At 49.6% G+C, this 17,580-nt stretch overlaps 1 protein-coding gene across 1 annotated transcript in view; it reads left to right on the top strand.

Annotated features, from left to right (window-relative positions):
- The window catches only part of NECAB3 (N-terminal EF-hand calcium binding protein 3), a 100,547-nt gene extending 99,470 nt beyond the window's left edge, over positions 1 to 1,077 (top strand). The window contains exon 12 of the mRNA XM_019539808.1: positions 192 to 1,077. Within this exon, the coding sequence (XP_019395353.1) occupies positions 192 to 220 (29 nt within the window). The 3' untranslated portion in view covers positions 221 to 1,077. The remainder of the gene's footprint in view (positions 1 to 191) is intronic.
- The last annotated feature ends 16,503 nt before the right edge of the window (positions 1,078 to 17,580 follow it).

The following is a 17,580-nucleotide window of genomic DNA, read 5'->3' as shown; positions in this document are numbered from 1 at the left end:
CCTATCTCTTCCCATTATCCCCCATTTACAGAAGGGGAGCTGAGGGCCAGAGAGGGGAAGTCACTAGCCCAGAGCCACATGGGAAATCTGAGACAGACTGACTTCAAGTCCTGCCTTTCTTCTGTGTCATACACCTCATGCTCCCCATTACCCATCTGTGTCTCATGAACTTTTCCCATTTGCTTCTCCAGCTTCCTGGTGGATCATGAACAATAACTGATCCTCTGCTGATGTCCCTGGAACTGTAGAATAAGGAGTCTTCATCACAGACACCCTGGCTCCCTCTTCCCCAGAATGTCTTCAGTCTCCCCTTTCGCCATCTGCTGTACAGTGCTGTATGCTCCACCTGGCTGCAGTGTGATGGTTGGCAGCTCAGTCTGGCATTTCCTGGCTACTCTGGGCTTTCATTTCTCTATCCTTACAGTGTGATTTTTCCAGATGATGTCATCGCCAGCAAATCAGTCTCTCCCAGTGTGAAACCCAACCTCCAAATGTACAGTCACTGAGGAGGGCAATCCATGGCCACATAATTGGATAAAGCACCAGTGACAAAGATACTTGACATAAAGCTACCATTAGAACCAGTGCAGGGTGATGATTTTCAGGGGGGAAGAATGCCAGTACGTCTGAATAGGTGGGAGTAGGCATGCTACAGAAATAGCAGGCTGAACCTGAGCTGGTGTGGAAAGGAGAAGGCCAAGGGGGAGAGCTATGCATTGTCCTCAAAGAGCCCCTTGGTGGTGAATTCATGGCAAGGCCACAAGGGATGCTGGGTAAAGCCATGCCCAGCTCTTCCTTGCCAGGAAAGCAAGGTGGGTCCTTTGAGGATGGAGGTGGAACGTGAAATGGAGTGATTCTTTGCTCTGAAAGAGGCTAGCAGATCGATGGAGTGCTCAAACCACTGTTCATGAGTGTGAGATGGAAACATCCAAATCCCTGTAAATGGCCCCAAATGATGTCTAAATGAGCTTAGCAAGGACGCTGCTTAGCTTTTGCAGTTCCCTACTTACTGATGACAATATATTAGGCAAAGTGAAAATAAGAAGGCAGTGCACCCACATCCAGAAAGTGTACTGTTAGACCACTATAAAGTGAGTACACTAGTGTCATGTACTGCCCTGATTTTGTGAGCATGAGGTATGTTAGTATCAGGCGCTCTCAGCCTCTTGTTTTCACCATCTAGCAACTTTGGGTAGTGGGTGAAATGAGCTCTATCATCTTGGTATAGGTTCTTCCGGGAGTGTCCACATCTCCCACAGTAGTACCAGCCCAGCATCATTAGCACAGGCTGGCATCCCCATCAGATGTCTCTATGGAACAGCCAGATAATGAATGAGAGTTGGAGACTGAGCTCCCACTTCCAGAATGGGTACCTCTGGGTTTATGACAGGCCAGTGCCATACTGAAGGTCTCCGGCACCTGGGGGCCAATGCTTACATTTGCACACCGTCCACCCACATTGCAGAGTGGGGGGGGGGCGGTTCCCCAGCAGACCCAGGTGGGCGGGTGGAACCAGAAACTGGAAGCACTTCTCTGCATCGCTGCCACCGCTGCCAGTTTTGCAGACGGCTGGTGCCCCACCCCCTCCCCCAGCCCTGTGGCCAGGGGCCATGGCCCCCTACCACCTTCTGCCCCCCACCCCCCCATCCCCCACTGGTATGCCACTGTGTCAGGCATATTCATGAGGCACTGCCCTGGGCATGGAATTATTGCACATGGGCTCCACAGAGGTGGCTAGTTCCTTAAGCTGGCAGTATATCTGCTGTAACAAACTGGAAGAATTTTGCTTGCAGTCCAAAGCTGAAACCAAACCACTGAGACTCACTTTGCTGCACAGGGTCAGGTCAGCTCAGTTTACACAGCTGGTTTTACACAAAAATGGTTTTAACTCAGTTTACACGTAGGTGGTTTTAATTCAGTCCCCTTAATCTTTGTTTTAGCCATGTTAGAAATCAACCAGTGGGACCGAAGAACTCCAGACATGTAGTAAATTCACAAGTACAATTATCTTTGTCCTAGTGGAAGCATGGATCTCTGCCTCGGCTCTTAAAGCCAGGAGCAGACACCCTTTGTGTAATACCTATGAGTGACTCAGGGCAAGACTCAAGCCAGGGTCTTTTTACCCAAAGGCAGCAGCATTGGAAGTGGATATATATATACATACAAATACTGCAGGATGGGTTTACACCAGAGTGAGTAACTCTCGAGTAAACCCACCCTGGACAGGAATCTACATGTGCATGTATTTTGGAACAGATTTACTCCCACCCTGCTCTGCCCCCTGCCACAGCCAGGGGGAGCTCTGGGCTCCCCCTGGGTACTAGCCCAGGGGTTGCCAGGGAGCATGAGACCAGGAGACAGCTGTCTCCTGGCTGGGACTGGGAGATTGCTCCCTGCCCCGGGAGCTGCAATGCTACTGGGGCAGGCTCTAGTGACAGAGCCCAGGCTGGGACAATGCCCCTGTGCCCCAGTGGGGCAGCTAGCAGTGAGACCACAGCTGGGTGGAGATTCCCATCAGTGGATCAAGGCAGGGCTTGGACCTGCCCCTGCCTGGCAGCTCTTTCCAAGGCCTGGGCCTTGCTTGCTTTATTGGGCCACAGAGCTAGGAAAAAAGTTGGAGGGCTAGTTCCTGCCCCAGACAGGGTCAGTTCCCAGCCAGCCCCAGGCTGCATGGGGAAATCTACAAATGCAACCTGGAGCTGGCTTGGGGCTGCCTGAAATGGGACAGTCCCCAGCCAGCTCAAGGGTGCACATGCAGACTTCCCTGCGTAGCCCAGGGCTGACTGGAAACTATTCCAGTCTCAGGCAGGTCCCAGTCAACTCCAGGTTGGCCCTGCGCAGGGAGCTGCTGGTCTCAGCTCTGTGGTCGCAGAGCAGGGACTGGAAGTTCCCTGCTGCTGGGGCAGGGGGACATTGTCCCCACCTGGGCTCTGGTGGTAGAGCCCACCTTGGCAGCAGGCAGCTTCCACCCCGTGCTGCCTAGCTGACCAGGAGCAAATTTGCTTGTGGTTGGCCTTCTAATCATGCCTGATTGTGTGGTAATTAGTTGGCAGTTAATTTGCCACTTGCATTTGCAGGTAGCAGATTAACTGCCAAGTAGAGAAAATTACTGTGCACTAAGGGTCTGCACATGTAAAAAGTGATGTTTACTGTGCAGTAATTTGTTCTACTGCACAGTAAAGTGTCTCATGTAGATGCGCCCTGTTTAAATATTTAAATGGGTTGACTTTGCTAGTATACCACATAGCAGTGGGGTCCCTCACATGAAGATCTAAGAGAGTATGCCGTCTGGATATTGGGTTTCCACTCTTGTGTTCTTGCTAGAACCTCTCTGAATGGACTCTGGAAGAATGCTAAAATACAAGTGCTGCTGCAAACAAGAATCTGTCATTAACAAACAAGCTTTCAGTTGGGATTTGAACATGTCCCAGCTGTGTTTGCAGTCCAGATTGTACAGCAATGTGCTAGCACAAACTGAACTTGGCCAGAAAAAACAAATATAATTGACAAGTGTTGTTCCTCTGAGACGTGCAGGGGGGAAAAATAAACCAAAGGCATCAACAGAGGAAAAAGAAATTTGATTCAGTGTGAAAAACTTTGGGTGCTACTATGACCCAAGAAACAGGCATTCCTTGTAGGGCTTCCACTGTTCAGGCTTCTCTCTGGTAATGTAACTCCACACATCTCTGATGAGCTCACTTCAAGGAAGCTAAGCCAACAGAAAATTTAGCTCATGAGTTGTCCCTGTTAGAAGCTTATCGCTATTGGTGAGGCTCTGGGATGAAGGACTCTCTTTTTCCTGAAGGCGTTGCCAACATCCCTGCTCTTGCCCCTTATCCTCCATTACCTCTCTGCCTGTCCTCAACCACAGAGTGAGTGGGCAGAGGGACTCCTGCTGGTGAGCTCATCAGCTTGAATGTGATCCTGGACTTCCATCCTTCTGCCCTGTTTCAGTGCTGCCCCTTGTCAGCAGAAAGGGGAGGCAGGGCTGGACTCCTAGGAAAGCTGAGAAAGGGAAACTTCTCAATTATGGATAGAATTGCCACAGCAGGAGTAGGCTTGCTCACTAGTCCTGATCCAGCCACAAACAGTTCATCTGCCCCCGTAGAACACCCACTACAGGCCTCAGGAAAACCTGGGACCTGGGTACCTGGCCGGCTGGTGTCCTGTGAGTCCTCCTCTCTGAGCTTTATGGCATGCTATGCCTTGCTGTCCCTCTGATAGACACCACACTGGATGACTGATTCAGGGCAGTGAGCACATGGCACAGGGGGATGAGTACTGCCAGTTCACTTCTTGGCCCCTGCAGTGGTCCTGCATCTGATTGGCATGGCTGCCTCTGCCCTAGAGCTGCAGGGCCAGCCTTAGCTTTTGCTCACCAAGTTGCTAAAACTTATAGTAATAGAAATCCCAGTGCCAACTTCTCAGCAGGCTGCATTTAAAGCATTTCTGTTTATAATCCCCCTTTTCACTTAGTTATCAGCTTTAATATTTGAGACTGATTGGGACTGGGAAACTATAATAATATTGTTAAGCATGAATTAGGGGTAATAAGTAATACATGTTGGCTCTAATATCGTTAAATATTTTTGAGAGGTTTCAGCCCTGTTGGCAGGTTTGTCATCACTTGCTGGCACCCACTCAATCCAGAGTCATTGGCTATTTAGTATAGCTTGAGAGCAATAACAATTAGCCAAATGTAGCAGTTCTGTGACACTCAGACACTGGAGTCTCTTCCCATCTCAAAGTGACATTTGTCCTGAGCCTCTGAAGTCTATGTGAATTAAAGCACCTGAACACCAGCAGGACTGAGCCTTGGAGGACAACCTTCTGCTCTTAGATCCATAAAGCAGCGCTCATATCTAATACTAGCAAATTGCCCATCAATAATGATAGGGGGGAGGGGTGTGGAGCAGGTGGGGACGGAGCCCCATGTCCACCCTCCCCCCTTGTCCAGTCCCCTTCTTCTCCTTCCCCCTCTCAGACCCTGCCATTTAGATTTTGGGCCTGCTTCCCCCTTCCCTGCAGCCTCTGTCCTGGGCCCGCTCCTCCCTCCCCCACACCAGGTCAGGCCCAGGTCTGCTCCTCTCCCCCCCCGCTGCATCAGGCCTGGGGCCCAGGGCCACTCTCCCCCTCCCCACTGCCACAGCTTGGGGTCCGGGCCCACTCTACCTACCACGGACACCACCTCAAAGGAGCAGGGAGCGGGGGGTGAAGCCAGCAACACTGGCCTCACCCTCCCCACCACTCTGTCCCCACTGCCTCCTGTCTGGAATGCACTTGGAGCACTCGGATGGGATGTTTCAGACAACCCATCAGAGTGTGAATGAAGTGTTACAGACAGACAAACTAAGGCTTTTATAATATTAAAATTCTGCCCTATGGGCAGGCCCCGAACATGCAGGTTACAGCCTGGAGAGGTGGGGCAGAATGTCAGCCAAAGATTTAGGAGATCCAGGCTTTATTTCAGAGGTAGACAACCAAGGGGACCTTTTCCTGAAGGAGAAGCTTAATAGCAGAACTGAAATGCTGAGTGACACAGGCCTCGGGGGAGCGGTGTGTCTCTAAGGGGAGAATTATGCCTTATAGTTATGAGCAGGAAAGAGGTATCAGTAGCTATCAAGCATGGGAGTTAGGGGTACACCCTCTGAATCAGAACTTCCTAGACCATGTATGCTGGAGGCTGGAAGTAAGGGAGGAACAGTAGTGAAGACTCTGCTCATACCCAGGCAGACAAGTTTCCTTGGGTAAATGTGATATCTTTTATTAGGCCAACTAAATAGTTGGAAAAATTGTTCTTTGCAAGCCTTTGGGTGCAGACACCCTTCGTCAGGCATAGGGAGAGTCTCCTGCTGTTTTAAGTCTTTTTTTTTGGTTATATCCAGTTCACTCTCCCTTTCAGCATCTTTCTGCCACTGTGTAACACAGGACCTATGTTCTGACCAGTAAGACTAGGGACAGACATTTAAAAAGCCTGAGCCTGAACTGATTTGCTCTTTGCAGGTTAGTCTAACATGGCTAGGCTAAACCAGTTTGTAACCATACAGATATCGCCTCTGGACTGAAAAAATGCAGGAAGATGCCTGCAGTGGCTCAGGCTAGAAGCTGGGCAAGGCTAGAGCAGCCCTCCCCTCCCTTCCACAATGCTGAGTTGATATGGGCATGGCCAGGCCCCAGCAGGATGTTCTGATTAGGGAGAGGGTCTGTCCTCCCCACCAACCCAGCAGGGAATTGATAACACAGTGTTTATCACCCCATGAAAGAAACAACTGAAGGACATTACCAGCTTCCTGTTGATTCTGCCTTTGTCCCATCTGCCCCAGAACAGACCATAGCCAGTATGTGGTCTGCTAGCTAATGCTGTGTGTCTGCGTAAGGTAGAGGGGATGGCAGAATCCCTGATTAGAGGGGAGGAAGCAGACCAGAAGCCAGGCAGATGCCTGAAGTCTCTGCCAGAGCTGCAGCCAAGGAGCAGAGCCCTGCTGTGAAGCATCAGCCCAGGGAGCATGCTGGGATGTTGGGGGAGTCTCATTTAACTTAAACCAGCAAGAGTTTGGGATAGGCATTGCATAAACTGGTTTGACCCAAATCAGTTAAGTCTAATACTACATTCAACCAGGTTTATCTCAAACCAGTATCAGCCATTTTCAAACTGGTTTATGTGCATTCAACATCTGTTCTGTTACAGGTTTAAACCAGTTTCTGATCACTTAAAATGGTTTATGTGTAATGTCTGTCCCTAGCCTAAATGACAGTTCTTATGCTGTTATGAGGCCCCATGATGTCCATGTGAAATAACTTAAAGTCAAATGCAATAAATAGTTAATTGGATCCAGCATCTTCTACCAGCCCATGAAAGCACGACCCCCTGCAGAAGTCTCTGGTGCTCCCACCTGGCTGGAACAGGTTCACCTTAAGTTTTGAAATAAATAGCACTATTTTTTCAGGATTGCTTTTTTCTTCTCTCCTTTTAAAACTCCATGCATTATACAATCAACACAAAGTGTCATCACAGAACCCAGCATCATATCTCTCAGCTAGGAGGTGATTCCCCTGGAGTCGGCAGCCTATAATGCGAATAAGGTTTTATAAAAAATGTAAAGCGAAAAAAACAATAGGATCTTTGTGAAAGGAAAAACAAAATCAGCCTTGAGACAGAAGACCAGCCTGAGCAATTGTTACACATGGTTGCTTATTTAAGATATCCTGTATTTACAAGCCTATATCTGTGTTAAAAATTCAGACTTGTACAATGGCTGTGCACTCCCATTTCATTGTCTGTTAATAAACAATTCCACAGCACAGTCTGGGGCTCAACACTTCCTGGGCTTGGTTGGATTTTAGTTTCTCTCTTTTGATAAATGTTTTTTTTCAGTGTGAATAATAGAAGCTGAAGTGAATTTTGCATGCTTTACTGAATGGAAACTTTAAATGCACTGTGCCTGTCTCTAACTGAGTCAGAGCTTTGGCAGAATGTACAAGGAACTGTGTGGTTAGCAAATACAGACTCAAAGTTTTTTTGGGTTTTTTTGGTCTTTTTAGCTGAGGTGTCAGGCCTGGGTGCAGGGCACTGCATGGGCAGGAAGCAGAAAGGGTATGGGTTAGAGGTTGACAGGGTAATGACAGCAGAGGCAGGGATTTCGTAGTGGAAGGGGGTATGTTGGGAAGGTAGAGTGAGTGGTAGGTGGCATGGAGAAAGCATTGGTTAGGGAAGTTCTATTAAAAACCCAGGAGCACAGCAGTAAGAAGGCATTGGCTTCTGCTTTCTGACTATCCTTGCTGGCTGTTCCTTTTCCCTAGTTCCCAACACTCAAATTTGCAAGAATGAATTATCTTTGCTGACCCAGCACATCACCCACCAAATGTCACCTTTCTATCTGTGAAGCCACCCTTTTGTCACCCTTATGTAATCCAATTTCATATATAGTTTGGACACACAAGCATGCAGTAGGTTACCCTTGCTGGGCAGGTATGTAGTTTAATGCATGTATCCAGGGCTGAGCACAAGTCCTGAAATTGTAGCTACATAAATACCCATGACTTGGGGGTGCTAGATGGAGGAGGAGGAGGAGACTCCCTTATTTTACCTCAATGGCTACAGCACTTATCCAGGATGTAGGAGATACAGGTTTTGGGTCTACCCTACCCTGCCCCACACAGAAAGGGTTTAAACCTGTAGCTCCCACTTCCCCAGCATAATGTTTTAACCACTAGGATGTAGGTAAGGCATTACTGGGCACGTCTACACATGTCACTATGACGATGTTGTTACTGTGCCATGATTTAGTTCTTCCTTTTGGAAGTACTAAATCATAACACACTAATAGCACGGACATGCAACACATACGTTATTTTTAGCAGCTACTTTGCCATAGCATGTGCTATACTGGAGGAGTGTGTCACTATGGCAAAATAGCTGCTGGTCATATGTAGATACCCGTGGACACTATGTTGCTGTAGAGGTGCCCATTAAGTCTCTTCTCCAGCACTCTTCTTGAAGCTGCTCCCATGGGCAGTCCAAAGAGGGCCAGGAGAGAATGAACAAATTCAAGGATGAGGTGGAGGCTTATCTGGAAGGGAAGGGCCTCTGGGACACAAACTTCTCTACTTGTTTCCATCCGTCCTATCCAGTGGCTCAGCTTCAGAAGGAATGCTGAAGGAGGGCTTGAATACCACTAAACCTGTGGCCTGATGGCTAAAGCAGTGGGTTCTGAAGGTGGAAAAGGCAGGTCCAAACCCACTGTGGGGAGAGGGAAATTTTAGAACCTGGACTTCCACTTCTTCAGCAAGTGTGCTAACCATTAGGCTATAACCCAGGAGGGGTTCTTCACTCCCTCATTTTTTCTGAACTAGTTTCAGTAGTTATGTTCAGGTATGTGTGTATGCAGCCACATACACATTTGGCCAGGGCACGGCCTCACATACAGTCTTTGTGAATGCTCACAAGTCCACACTGCATGGGGAATAGGATCTCAGGCTGTGCCTAAGGAACAAAATCGGCAGTTATCCAACTAAGTATAAAAAGATGAAAAGTGAAATAGCATCTTGCCCTAAGAGCTGCCATTGATCAACATGACATGCTTCGCAGTTGAGTGTGTATGATAGCAGTTGGTCCCATGACAGCACTTTCTGGTATCTAAGCAGAGTAGGGGCACCAGAGACAAACACAGTAAGACTTAGCAGAGTAGGGGCACCAGACAGTAACAGTCAGACTTGCAGAGCCTGTGTGCTGGGATTACGCCTCCCTCCTTGCCAGAAAAAAACAGGAATCTGGAGCTTCCATCTGAACAAGACATAAGGACTCACCTGTGAACTGGCACCTCTGGAGAAGTGGCAGCCTCCTTCCTCTGTAGCAGTATCTCTGGCACGAAGCCTTCAGCCTGCTGACCCACAGGCAGGAAGGGAACTATTCCAAGATACCAAAAAAAGCTATATCTTCCTAGGAAGGCCAGTGCATCACACCTTGGTGCACCCCTCAGACAACATTTCTGGGTGGGACAGTATCTAGTTCTGGGGCAGTGATCTGTAGGACATGTTGTAGAATATGCGCTAACACCACCTGTCTTGCTAGGCCAGACTCTTTCACACACCCTGCTTCTACATTCACTTGCACGGCAGTGCTGCTGACAGACTCCACTGTACAGGAAGAGAACCAGAATGAAGAACACCTGAGAGAGAGGCAGCTGGAGAAAATCATCTATGTTCAAGATGGAGTTATACTTCCCCTCCCACCTCCAGAAGTGACTGGAGCAGTCAGGAATGAGTTGAGCTATACTGAAGAGCCAGCTGCAAGCACTAGGCAGAGTAGCACCTTCCAGTGCTTTAACCCTTTGCACACTGCACGTAACCACAGGACAGCACCAAAGCAAACTACCCCCTACCCCCATGGACATGCCCAGACCAGCCCTCCTCCCAACCCCAGAAATGCTCAGATCTCACAGTCAGAGTCACACAAGTGATTGGGTCAGATTGCAGGAAGATGTTGCTATCCCATACAAAGTGGTGGGCTCTGTTTGCTTGGGAAACAAGCTAAACGGAATAAAGAAGCCAGTGGGGAAGCTTAGATAGGATTGTTTGGGAGATGGATTAAATGGCTAGAAAGTTCCACCCCGCCATCTCTGGCCTACAGGACGCAATGGCTGAACTTCACAACTGGCAATAAGTAAATGCATTTTATTTAAACATGGGCATTACCCTGATTATCAGGTTCTGTCCATTTACACCTGCCTGCGTGTGAGGACTAGTAACTGTGTAGAGGTGTGTGCATGTATATATATATATATTAGCATGTATTTCTTATTTTGATAAGCACTCACTCATTTTGCAGGTTCATCCCAGTGTGTGAGTGGCATTCACTTTCACACACAAGACATAAGCAATCTTGCTCACAACCAAAGAGTGTGTAAGGCATTATTTTAGTGAAGCCTAAAGAGCAACAATTATCTGACTAGGAAGAAAAAACAAAAAGAAAACACAGGCAGTTCATTTGCTATAGACCAGGGCTGCCAACTAGAGGCCTGCAGGACACATCTGGCCCTCAAGGGGTTAAGCTATAGCCCCTCCTTCCCCTCCCCCCACCACTGTCCCAGCTGTTGCCAGAGTATCCAGGCTCCCCTCCCACACCAGGTTTCACTGCCTGCCCTCACACTGGAGGCAGGGCAGGACAGTGTGATGGTCTGCAGTGTGGGGAGCCACGCAGCCTGGGGGATATGGATACCCTGTGTGTAGCCCAAGTGTACATGGGTGTGTACCCCCTTTTCCAGTTGAAGAGGGTTGTTAGCTGGCAGGTGTGCTGTGGATGAAACTGCAGACTACTCAGTTTCCATCTGTCCCAAAGGAGCCATGCCAGGACAATCTGGAACTTAACCATATACAAATGTATTATTATTTACATAAATGGATAAAAAATAGACAAATATAAACATAGAGAGATAGATAGATATTTAACAGTAATATAACATATTCAGTTATATGTAACTATAAAACTATAAAACTTATTTTCAGGTAAGTAACAGGTAAACACAAGTAGGTGATAGCAAGGGGGTCCTAGAGGATCCCTAAGGTACGGTTATAGACTCTATTAAACTACCAATACACAAATAAGTACACAAAATATAAGACACAATATTACAAAATGTAAGGCGCGCTCTCACAAAATATAAGACATATCAGCCTCAGACTAAACTTAACTCTTTAAGCCCCAGGGCCCCAGGCAGCCCTGGGAGGGCCTCGCTGGGTGTTCCCTCCCCTGTGGAAAAGACCCTTTTCCCCAGATAACTCACGGCATCCCCTTGGTCAGTTGCTCCTCACTTGCAAGGCCTCCCCCTGGACTGCCGCCCGCTGGGGCCCTGGGCACCTTCATGTACACTGAAGGGCTCAACCTTCTGGTAGGGGTTGGAGGCCAGGGCTGCCTCGTGCAGCACCAGGGCTCGGTCTGCTCCTGGACCCTTCGTGAAGCGTCTTCTGCACCAAGTTGCTGGCCCCGTGTCAGCAGCGGCAGACCTGAGTTACCTCAAGCAGCTCCATGGGTCTTGGCTCACTGGGGACCCAATGTGCAGCGAAGCCTGCACCAAGGCCTGGTTTCTTACCAGGGTTGGAGGCCCAAACCATCTCAAAAGGCTCCCAGGGCCTCAGACCTGCCATGCACCATCCATGCACCAAAAAAACCTGGTCGCTTGCCAGAAGTTTGGGGACCCAAGCTGCCCTGTGTAGCTCCCAAGGACCCAGTCCACACTGTAAACTGCTCATGCACTGAGGGCCTGGCCTCAAGCCAGGGGTTGTGACCTGAGCTGCCTCAAATAGCTCCTAGGGTCCTGGCTCCATGCACCATGCTCCTGGCTGCCTGCCAGGGTTGCAGACATGAGCCACCTCAAGTGGCTCCCAGAGTCTGGGCCCCATGTGCCGCACTGCGCGCTGACTGTGGCTGGAGCGTTGGACTGATATCAGGAGTCTTCGGGGCTCTTCTGGGTGCTGGCTCCACCTGCTGGGCAGCTCTTCCCAGCTCTACTTCTGCCCCACTCCCTTCTCCATCCCCTGACATGGTCTGCCATGTGCTGGGCATGAAGCTCCTTTTATTCTTCTCTTCAGAGGCTCCACCCCCTGAAGTTTTGCCAGACATGCAGAGTACAGTCTTAAACCAGGTTCAGGGCTCTCTGACTTGCAAGGGGTGGGGCAAGGTCCTCCCTGCCATTACCTGACTGGTGGATGGGCTCCACCAATCACACCAAAGATTTTCCAAGCCCAGATGCCCAAAGCTGTTATCAGTAAGTCCATCACATGTGTAATGTAGTGCAGGGGCCCTGGCAGGGTACAACAGGGAGGTGACTGTGGGGGAGGGTGCAGGGCACATGGTGTGGCATATAGGGTGGACAGGTGCTGGCACAGTGAGGAGAGGCAGCCAGGCTGCACAGTGAAGCACAGCATGCAGCCCCCATGGCATGCAGCCTGGGGACTGTGAGGCTTGCATGCCATGTGACTGGGGGGTGCTGTGGCTCCCACACAATCATAAGTTGGACAACCCTGCTATAGATCACAGAAATATGCAATGCAAGCAGAGCCTACCTTAGGGAAAATGGTGCTCTGGGCAAACCTGTATTTAGCACCCCACACCCTAGGGCATTCCACCCCCTCCCACCCCACGCAATGAACCTCCCTAAGTCACTGGCACTGTGTATGTGTGGGGGGAGGGGTTGGTGAGGGGGTTGGTGTGGGGTTGTAGGGGCATATGTGAGATAGGTGTGGGGACGGGTGTGGAGAGGGGTATGTACTTAAGGGGTACATGTGCCCCAGTGAGTGCAGGTGGCAGGGGACCCCGTGGGCTATAACAGGGCAGCACTTGTCTGCTCACCTGAGTTACTGGCCTGGTGCCAGGCAGCAGGGCCCAGGGGGCAGCGGGAGCATGGCACAGAGAAGCAGGAAAGGCAGACAGGTTGGTAGTAGGCAGGGCTTCCTGCACAGGAAGCCAGACCCAGCAGCAGGGTGTCACCACGCAACACCACCGGACCACCCATGCCCTTGCCCTCACCCTTAGCTCTGGTAGCAGTGGCCAAGGGTGGGGCTGCAGCTCAGCTTCCAGGCCCAGCAGGTCAGTGATGGCAAAGCCCTTGGCATGCAAGCTGGGCTGCCCAGCCACACTGCCTTCTTGCTGGGCACCACTGCCTTACCCTTGGCCCAGCCCTCGGTGCCCTTCTCCTGGCCTGTCATGATGCCTGGCAGTGCCTGCCATCACCACCCAGGGGCTGTTTATCCTGTTATCCCACCTGGCTGGCTCCAATCAGTTCCAGGTGCAGCTGAGAGGGTGTGGGAGCAGACCCTGCTACCCAGCCCCTGGGATTAGTTGCCATCATAGAATCATAGAAGTAGGGTTGGAAGACCATGTAGATCTTCAAGTCCTCCGACAGTTCCTGCCCTATACAGGAAGCAAGGCAGAGCAGGGTCTGTGTGCACTCGCATGCATACATGTGCATGTGTGTGCCTGGATGACTATTTTTTTTAAATGTAAAGGCAGGACACATAGCTACCTCCCCAGCCCCCCTTCCCCTGCCGATGGCATGGCTGGAGCAGAGCCAAGTGGGGCAGGGGAAGACGCAGGATGCCTGTTGCAGGCTTGGGGCTCCCCACCCTGTTGCCTTTGCCCCAGGCTTCCCATACTGGCCATGTGCCCCCCACCTACCTGGCAGCAGTGAGGGGCACAACTCCATGCTGCCACCACCCCGGCAGCTGTTGGACGGGCAGGGGGTGCATTGCCATGGCAACACAGGGCTCCCAGGGGAAGGGCAGCAGGGCGGGGAATCCTGAGCCTGCAGTGGGCATCCCACATCTGCCCTGCCCTGCACACAAATCTGGAGGGGTATGTACCCCCCCATGCCTCCCCTTGGGGCTTGAACACAGTGGCAGGGAGCCACCCTCCCCCATGCCCCTTGGATGAGCCACCTGTAGCTCTGTCCTGCTCCCCGCCCCAGCCCTGGGCCCCATGCAGGACCCCATGCTCTGCCCAAGCTTCTTCCCACAGCTGTCACAAATCTGAAACAGCCTCCACCAGCCCTGCTGGCATCAGCACAGGGGTTGGTGAGGCAAGGTTGGATTCCCTACCCACCCCATCTATAGCCTGCACAGTGGGGGGAAGAAAGGGGAAGCCCCTGGAGGTAGGGTCTTCCCTCCCCTCCACCCACAGCATGGCTCTGCTTCCCTAGCCTTGGCTCTTCACCTCACCTCTCAGCCACAGGGGACAGGTCAGGGGAGGGAGGAATGGCCCCCCACTCCTACCATGGCTCACCAGCCAGGGTCTGCACAACAGGTGGGGGGGAAGCCGCCAAGGCGGGGGCTTTCTCTTCCACACGGCTGCTCTGCCAGGCTGCAAATGCCCCAGCCCTGTCCCCTCACCAGCCCCCTGCCTGTCAGCTGTGGGAGCTCCCCTCACCCCCCACTGTATAGACCCTGACTGGGAGGCCAAACAGAGGTCCTTTCCCGCTCCACCTGTCCCCTTCCCCAGCTGACAGGCGAGGACCGGCAAGGGTGTGTGCTGGGGATTTGCAACCCAGAAGGGCTGGGAGGTGTGCAGCAGCACCCCCCTTGGGCAGTGCAAGCATTTTCCTGCCTAGGCCAGCCCCTGAGTGAACAAGTATTCTGTTTGATAAAGGTCCAATCTACGCAACTTATAAAATGCTGCATAAATTAAATTTATTCCACCTCAGGCTTTTTGACTCTGTACTTAGCCATAGTGTCTCATCTAAATCAGGCAGAATAAGGGCTTGAACTCTTGGTTTTCCATAGCCCACTGGACCAGAAATTCTCTTCATATCAAACTGGCATATTTATGTTCCTGGTCTGACCAGGTCAAGAAAAGACCAACAGGTAGAGACTGAGAGGAAAGGCATGAGCTCCAGAAAGGAGGGATCTTCCCACCAACAAAATGTGCACAGCCAAGGACCACTAGAATGGGGCTCCCACCTTGGGTATAGTCACTAAGTCTGCTTGCCTTCTCCAGCCCCTTATGGGTGCTGGTACTAAAATATCCCCTCACCCTGTGTGACAGCTGTCCCTCCTTGCACTAACAGAAGTGACAGGAAGTCTATCTTGAGGCTTCTGGCTATGAGGGTGGGTTGGTTATAGTGGAAGCAGGAACCTAGCTAGCAGTCATTTGAAAATAGGCATCATTACCTTTGGTCCTTGAGACTGAAAGGGCCAGGTGAGGGAATGGGCTTCCAAAGATGGTCTGGGAAGCTCAGAATGAGGAATAGCAAGACAAGCAAGCATTGGCTGGGAGAAATATGAGCCATAACAGCCTCAGGGCTACCACCCTATCCTCCCCTCCCTACAGGCTGCTGGCTGTGAAGGTGGCAGAAACCGGATACTGTAGTACATTCCCCAAGCACTGTGGGGAGACACAGGCTTCTCACTGATCCTAGGCAAATAGGAGCATTCAGAACTCATTATTTTTTATTCATTAGTCATTACTCTCTTGTATAAAAGAGATTAAGACCAGGCCAATGCTGGCCTTAGGGTTGTTGGGGGCCCTGGGCAAGAGAGTCATTTGGGGCCCCTAAGAGGTATGTACTCAAGTAAATATTAACCCACCACAGTTGTATCATGGATCTTTTTAATTTTCTTTGGGGGAATTAGATAAATAGTCAAGTGTTAAAATGCAAATAGAGCCACTTGCTTGCAAAAACTTCACCCCCCCAAAAAATTTGGGGCCCTTAAAGTGCGAGGCCCCAGGTGGTCACCCCATTTGCCCTCCACTAAGGTTGCTACTGACCAGGCCTACACACAGATATTGCACTAATTGAGCTAAAGAAGTTTCTTAACAAATTGAGTTAAAATAGCCTCTTTTTATGGACACTCTTAAATCAGCCTTACATCCTGCTGTCAAACAACGAGATGCTAGCTTTGATTACTCATGATTTGCTGTTCTTGCTCCTATTCTTCCATAGTGGCCAGTCCATGCACAGAAATTGCATCAAGCAACTACATTAAAGTAAGCTGACAAACTGGGCTGAATTAATCACTGACATCAGTAGAGCTAACCCATATACCCCATTGTATTATCCATAGAAACAATTAAGACAGGGAGGCAGAGAGTTAAAAGAGCTGCTTTTAAAGCTTAGACTGGAAGAAAGGCATAAACTTTCACATATACCTGGAAAGCTGAGAGTCAAGAACAGCTAGCAGTTACCACTAAAAGAAAGAGCTCTTTTCAGAAACCAAATATAATTACTCCCTCCCTGACTCACCATCACATGTCCAGACTTTTTAAACCATCTTTTATTGACTGTTTTCCAATTTGTTATCGCTTTTGTTTGCAGTGAACTGAGATCAGAAAGGTTCGGGGGTTTGTTTGGTTTTTTCGTTTTCCTTTGGTTTTTTTGGAAGACCTAATGGATATTGAATCACAGTTACCTGGCAGACAGGAAAATCAATAGGTCTCTTAAAACTCATTCACTTTATTGTTTGATCCTAATGTTTGCACCAGTGTCTGTAAATCACATGATAGTTGAAGCAGCACCCCTATAAAACCCAGAATTTCTGAGAAAGTTCTGGTAAAAGTGAAAATGATTGTCAAAACTCAAGCTGAAAACTGTTTTTCAGGAAGCTCTTGTCATCATTCCTGGAACAGGGCACCAGTACAGCTCCAGATTTGATTGTGGATATCCAGAGGAGTTATATATGGTAAACACATACAACTGCTGTAAAAATAAAAAAGTTAACTTTCAAAGAATGAACTGATGCTGTCTAGTGTCCAAATGCCCGTCAACAATGCATAGCATATTGTGGTGGTCTACTCTGAGCACAAACCGATGCGGGACGTGTTTCATAGCTTCATAGTGTTCAACTACATTGCCAATACCAGATAGCTGTCTGAAGTAATGACTTACATGCAGGAGAGAAATAGTTTTAATACTGAATGAAACCTCAGTTCGCAACCCAGTCTAAAGAATTGATCTTTGCTGTTGATGCATGGGGACATGGGTGGCTGTTGTGATATTAGGACAATGGTCAATTCTTAAGATTGCTTCTGCAGGCATAACCTTCCCTAATTTTGCCTTGAGTAATGAAACACTTAGTGCAACTACTGGTATTGCCTTGAGGAAAGTTCCTGGATCCCAAGTTAGACAAGTAAATGCAGCAGCATAGAGGAGCCAGCTTTTAATACTGGCAGGTACTCACTTGAGGTAGGGGGGAGGGGAAGGGACTTATTTTTTTGCATAAGGCCTTGATTGGTCTTCCCAGAATACTGCAGGGGTCTCTTCCTGGCAAAAACCTAGAATTTCTGTGGAAATAAAGTTGCTCTTTCCAAGTATGAAAGTATGGATCTGATTTCTAAATGCCCTTCAGGAATGTACAATGTGCGTTATGGGCATCTGTTACTGATAGGAATTGCATTGACTTGCTTTTCTCCCAGCTTGGTTTGGTTGCAAACACAGATGCATGTTTCCACCACTGAGGTAATATTTCACATGTGGTGCCATCAGTTTTCTTTGCTTCAGGGAGGAGGCTCTTCTCAGCCAGGCTGGCTGACCTGCTCCACCGGGCTTTAAACTAAGCCCGCTGGGGGATGGGGGGACTACTGCCACTGCTGGC

This window comes from Crocodylus porosus, unplaced genomic scaffold, assembly GCF_001723895.1.
Source record: "Crocodylus porosus isolate Cpor-Errol unplaced genomic scaffold, CroPor_comp1, whole genome shotgun sequence".
Lineage (NCBI taxonomy): Eukaryota > Metazoa > Chordata > Crocodylia > Crocodylidae > Crocodylus > Crocodylus porosus.
Note: the sequence above shows the minus strand (reverse complement) of the source record. Positions and strands in the feature narration are given on the sequence as shown.